The sequence below is a fragment of the Pelodiscus sinensis genome, chromosome 23 (assembly GCF_049634645.1).
Source record: "Pelodiscus sinensis isolate JC-2024 chromosome 23, ASM4963464v1, whole genome shotgun sequence".
Classification (NCBI taxonomy): Eukaryota; Metazoa; Chordata; order Testudines; family Trionychidae; genus Pelodiscus; species Pelodiscus sinensis.
In genome coordinates this window covers 17013454-17019453 of record NC_134733.1, presented here as the reverse complement: position 1 = coordinate 17019453, position 6000 = coordinate 17013454, and the positions used below count along the sequence as shown (strand labels likewise).

Genomic DNA, 6000 nt, shown 5'->3' with positions numbered 1-6000 from the left:
TCTGAAGTACAAAAGCACAGGGCCAAATTCTAAGGGATCAGCGCCAGCTCCCACCCGCTGAGAATTGGGCCCAAGGGCTAAAATAACATCGAAGCACTTTTCATCCTCCTGTTAGGTTGCTCATACTACATGCGGTGAGAGCAGGTCCCATCCAGTTGCTCTACCCCTCTGGCATTAGCACTAGGCATGGAGCCAAATCTAGGTGCAAAACGTTGGTCTTGTGCATGGTAATATTTTCGAAAGCCCCTAAGGGATTTAGGAGCCTAATTCCCACTGACAACATCTCCTTGAATTTTATTTTTAAAAGGGGGTAAAAATCAAATAAAAACTTTTCATTCAAGTCAGAATGAAATTTCTGTCTGAGTCACCAAAAATTTTAAACCATCTTTTTCAGTGGAACCCAAAATTATTATTTTTTTCCAATTTGGATTTGCCACCAAACCAAAATTTCCTTTCCTGTCACAGCTCTTCTGCTGCTGTCTGTGACCTCCCTGGCATGGGGAATAGCAAAGCAGATTATTTTGCTGTGTAACGTTACAGGCACTTTGCTGTGTAACGTTACAGGCACTGTGTAACGTTACAGGCACGTTACAAGAACCATCGCTGTCCCATTGTTGTAGTACATTTCCCCACAGCCTTAGTTCTAGAGAGAGATCAAAAATTGGATTAGAGCTAAAGAATGGGAGGCGACAGAGATGTTTTGTTGGTGTGTTGTTGATCCCTTTATAGATACAGAGGCAAAGGCATGGGCATGGATTAACTTCTCTGCAGTTTGGGAAGGTTTGGAATCAGGTTGTTGGTTCAGCTTCCCTCTAAGGACCTCAAGGAGTTTTCTAAGCAGTTAAGCTTTTAAGCTTCCAAGGCCTTTGAAGAGGGGAAGTGTTGACACAGTAGAGCCACAAAAGTAGCTAGCCAAGGGCACAGGGAGCAATGACTTGGTTTGCAATGATTCCAAGCATCTACTACTGACCTCAGTGGGTAGTGTGGGTGTCCAGGTCAACATACAGGCCCAGAAAGAGAACCCAGGAGTCCTGACTCAAGATGTTACCCACTAAATGTTATTATTTGCCAGTTTTGGATTGGGATTTTCCCACTGGAAATAAATTGCCTGTGAAAGACTCAATCTGGGACAGGTATTGAACAGACAGACATTCTTCTAACGTTATGGCAAGGGCTGGGTTGGTTTTTGTTTTGTTTTCTGGTTTGAGTTTGATAGTCATCTTCCTTTCATCTTTATAGAACTGGATTTCTCCTCCCCTGTCATCTCGCCTCCACCTTTATTTTCATGGGATTTTGGTGAAATCCACCTGTAAGTGGAAGATCTTTGACAGGGTGAGGGGGTCACCAAATGAAGTGAAGCGGAACAAAAGGAAGTACGACTTAATGCAACACACAGTCAACCTGTGGAACTCCTTGCCAGAGGATGTTGTGAAGTACCAGACTATAACAGGGTTCAAAAAAGAACTAGATAAATTCATGCAGGGTAGGTCCATCAATGGCTGTTAGCCAGGATGGGCAGGAATGGTGTCCCTAGCCTCTGTTTGTTAGAAGCCAGGAATGGGCATCAGGTGGTGGGTCACTGGATGATTGCCTGGTTTGTTCATTCCCCTGGGGCCCCTGGCATTGGTTACTGTCAGAAGACGGGATCCTGGGCTAGATGGACTCTTGCTCTGCGCCAGTGTGGCCCTTATGTTCTTATGAATTGTTCTCGCTCTTTCACACTTTCTTCAGTGCGGTCTGGTAGCAGCAGGAGTTCCCTGTTGTGAGCTGAAAAGACATAGAACCTGCTGAGATATACAGTAGAGGTGAAGCAAGGTTTGCTTCATCTCTGCTCACAATGGAGTATTTACAGATTTCAGACCTAGGCCTTCCTGTTACTTCCTACTGTTTTCATTGATTTTCCTCCTTAGAGAGTTAACAGATCTGTCCAAGATCAGGAGCTCTTGTGTTCTGTTTCCGATACCTGCTGCATCTTTGACTCTATTGGCTCTTAGGCATCTTTTCTTGTCTCTAAGGACTTGACGTTGTGCAGAATAGCAGTTGCTCCTGGAGAATGGAAACCTTGCTGTGGAATTTTAACATTAGATTTGAAAATATGTGTTTGATTTGGAAAAAAAAAATCTGTGACTATGGGGAAGACGACTCTGCTTTCTACAGGTGGGTCGTGGATGCTAGAGATACTAGCTGGCCAGATTTTCTTTTTAGGCCAAGAGGGAATTATCCACTGATAGTTCTGAGTTATTTCTCTCAATTGACTCTCTCCGCACAAAAACGGTGTGGGTTTAACTGGAATCGAGTTAGTGCTGCAGCTTTCCTATGTGGTCTTTCATATACGTTTAGAACTGATTATATTGGTTATAGTGTGCATTTACTGACACAAGCAAAACTGCCCTGAGCCAGGATTGAATGGACATACGTGTCCACAAACAACGCTGTGCTGGTATGAAATCACACTTATTGTGGCGTCAGTACAATATGCATAGACCCATCCAAATTTAACAATCTTTCTCAGGAACACGGTCACCAAGAACTCTGCTTTTCCATCACTGCCCAATTTCATAGTTCTGTCATAGCCCTCAGTAACAACAGATCCAGGTGTCCCTACCAACATTTCATTAGTCTTGTTTCTAAAAGCTCACGAGTGGACCAAGGAACCAAAGAACAGTATAGTGGACTCTCCAGGATCTGCTATACAAGGTGTCTGGTTTTTCCCTGAATAGAAATCAATCAGTCATATTCTGCTCTTCTACATGGAGCTTAAATGTAGAGATTCGATGCTGGTCACATCGTTCCTGTCTCTGTGCACTAGAGAAGCTGCATCAAAGACCAGAGAGGGATCCTGTTTGTTTGGAGACATTTTAGGTGATAGTTAGAATTTAGTCTGTTTTGCCTCCCCTTCCCTGAGTGCAAGTCAACACTATTTCCTAAGTCAGGGTGGGAAGCCAAATTCTACCCCCCGCTTGCCTGGATCCAGCCCCTGAGGCTCAGGGCTTCCCTCCCCAGAGCACACAAAATCTACTAGCCTGGCCCCCCCTCCCCAGGCTCTGGTGTGGGAGGGGAATATGGGGAGTGTCTTTCTGCTTCTCAGTCAAGGGGCCACATCAGTGAGAGTTGGGGTTTTTTCACTTCTTACTTGCGTGTGGCCTCCAACTGATTTTTTCTGTGGGTCGGCAGCCCCCCAACCCAAACAAGGTTCTCCACCCCTGGCCTAAGTCTTCCCTGGAGACTTGTTTTTAAAGTAAAAACCTTCTAAGGAAACACAGATTTTAAAAAAACCCCACAAAGGGCTGAATGAACAAATAAATAAATAAAGTCCCGCTCCTGGCAAACAGCTGGATGAGTGTCACAGAAAGGGAGGAACAGCTGGATCCAGTAAAAGCCCAGGGAAAATGAGTTCCAGACCCAGAAGGGAAGTGGGGGAGGGGGCGGGTTTTTGGAGTGTGTTGATGTGTGGGACCCGCCAATGTCAGCTGATAAGACTCCGACATCAAAGTCCGGGAGCAGAGCGGCAGGATCCAAGGGGGCAAGAGAGAGAGCTAGTGTTTTGGAGAAATTGAGCAGGAAGCCTTTTAGGAAGGGATGGGGAGGAGAGTGTGTTTGCGGGGGGCAGTACAGAAGGGAGGTGGATGTTAGAAGTTGTAGGTGGAGTAATTTTGCAAGAACTTGAGCTGCTGGCTCTGGCACTCCGACTGTACGTTGATGAGGTCATAGTGTTTTGGGGTAAAAAAAAAAAACAACTCCGACTTGTTTTTCAGAAGAGAGAGAGAGAGAGAGAAACACGCAGCGGCTGAAGAAATGGAGCAAGTAGCAAAACTCCTGCTGTGGCAGCTTTTGCTTCTGCAAAGTAAGCTTCTAGATGACCAGCATCAATGTCGTGTGTCTGTCTTAACTCCAGAGAGAATGGGGGCTCAGCATTTTACCTGGGCGAGCTGGCTCTGTCACTGCAGTGCCTTGGTTTAGATTCTTGTCGCTAGTTGTTTTCTGGTTTGTTTGTGTGTGTGTGTCTATAGGGGGAAGGGGATGGTTTTGATGGAGAAAGGGATTTCTCTCGGTTTTTCTGGAGGAAGAATACTTGGTGAACTGGGGTCGATCAGAGGACGTTCTGGTTGTTATCTGTGTTCTTTGGTTTGCTTTGCTGCGGATCATCTTGTTCTGCAGAAGAAAGGGAAGAAACATAGCCTGGTATTGCTGCTCTCGGGTGACTTGGTGCTGTTTGGCTAAGGCAGGAGCAGACAGTTCAACTGTTGTGGACAATAAGGGGGCGATACTAGAACTATTTGGGTACCCAGGTGAAAACAGGATTCACCTGTTGCCCTGGAGGAATGTGGAGGGGGAGGATGGCCGGGGGGTTATTACAGAAACATGGAACTATTTATGTTGTTTCCCGTGTCGCAGAGTTTTTGGGGCTGGGGAGGAGAACAATGGCAGAGCCAGGGGACCTCAGCAGGCAGGCTCCAATGATGGCAAAAGACTTGTGGGCGAATAGCAGCCCCCCCCCCCAGAAGGCAGGAGCCCATGCCCCATAACTCCAGGCTGGTCCTTAGGAATAATGGGGCCCTACACAGTACAGTTAACACTGGTGCCCCTATGCCTGAAGGTAGCTGGGGGGCTGATTTTTTTTAGAGATGTGATTTTTATGAACGTCAGCAACACATTAATGAAATATTTTAAAGCAAATTGTAAACTAAGGTCCTGCAGGCACAGGACATTCAGAAACTGACAATCTAGATCGGGGGCTGGCAAATGCCTGCTAAAAGGCTCCATGACCGTTTGACGGACCCTTTCACAGCTTCGATGTTCTGCTCTTAGCTCTGGCAGGCTGTGTCACTTTTAAGTTGATGAGAGCCTCTCGGGAGACTGCAGAGTCACAGGACAGGGACAGGAAGAGGCGGGAGGGTGGACTTAAGACCCAGGAGTGCCCCAGATTTTCTGTGTAGGGGATGGATGGCCCTGCAGAACTCAATCCAGCCTCTTCAACACTTTCTTCTCTGAGGAGAGCTGGAGGTGAGCAAGGCTGGCTCATCCCAGAGCACAGGGAAGCTCCATTTCTAAAGAGCAACAGTGCATCTCATCTGGGAAATGTGGGTTCCAGTTCTTTGGGGCTGTTTTATCCTCCAACTGCACAAACATAAAAAACCCCATTAGCCAGTAACTGGGATTTCCCTGCACCAGCCTTTCCTAGCTCCTTCAGCTCACAGGTGAATGAAGTTTTGTTTGTCCTCAGTTTGGTCCCTGGTGGATATTTTTCACCTCACCAAGACGTCCACAGTTTGTAATGCCCCAGGGCATGGTTCAGGCCTGGAATAGCAGGGCTGGTTGCAGGTGAGGACTGCAGGGCAGAGCTGTGAGGGATCCAGCATTAGAAGGAATGGGCGGCATTTGAATCTCTCCCGAATGGCCGCACAAATGCATAGCTTCCAGGGAACACTGGCTCAGACCCGGAACAGCAGCCCAGCATTGAGGGGCTCTGGAGGAAATGTCTGGGTGCAGTTTGCAGAGGTGGTGGCAGGAGGTTTGCAGCCCTGTCAAAGATCTTTCCCTTCCAGGCGCACTTCACCAAATTCCCATGAAAATAAAGTTGGCGGCGAAGGGGTGGGGGAGGAGAAATCCACGTCCTTTCATCTTTGAGGAGATGAGGTTCTGATCTTCACCCGCGTACGGTCATCTCTCAGGGAAAGATCGGCTCCGTTCCGAATGACTCTGCCTCGTGGGCCATGCGCCAGTGTAAACAAGGCCGAGAAGTGTTTACAAAGTGAAGTACCTCTCCGAGCTGCCTGTGCGAAATGGGCCTGTGAGGGGGGCCTGTGTGCACAGCAGCCAAGATGGAGAAATGCTGACAGAGCTACTCCTGGCTTCTCGTGCAGATGAAGGACTTTTTTTTTCCCTTTCTGCCGAGACTGCACGTTTTTGTCTCTCTCTGATCTGCTGGGCGTGTTCCCACTTGCGGGAAAGGTGTTGGAATTGGGTGGCTGCAAAGCTTTGGAAAGTCCCAAAATCCCT

At 47.5% G+C, this 6000-nt stretch overlaps 1 protein-coding gene across 1 annotated transcript in view; it reads left to right on the top strand.

Moving 5' to 3' along the window:
- Positions 1 to 3469: 3469 nt before the first annotated feature.
- The window catches only part of MXRA8 (matrix remodeling associated 8), a 52896-nt gene continuing 50365 nt past the window's right edge, over positions 3470 to 6000 (top strand). Inside the window, exon 1 of the mRNA XM_025186675.2 lies at positions 3470 to 3844. Within this exon, the coding sequence (XP_025042460.2) occupies positions 3796 to 3844 (49 nt within the window). The 5' untranslated portion in view covers positions 3470 to 3795. The remainder of the gene's footprint in view (positions 3845 to 6000) is intronic.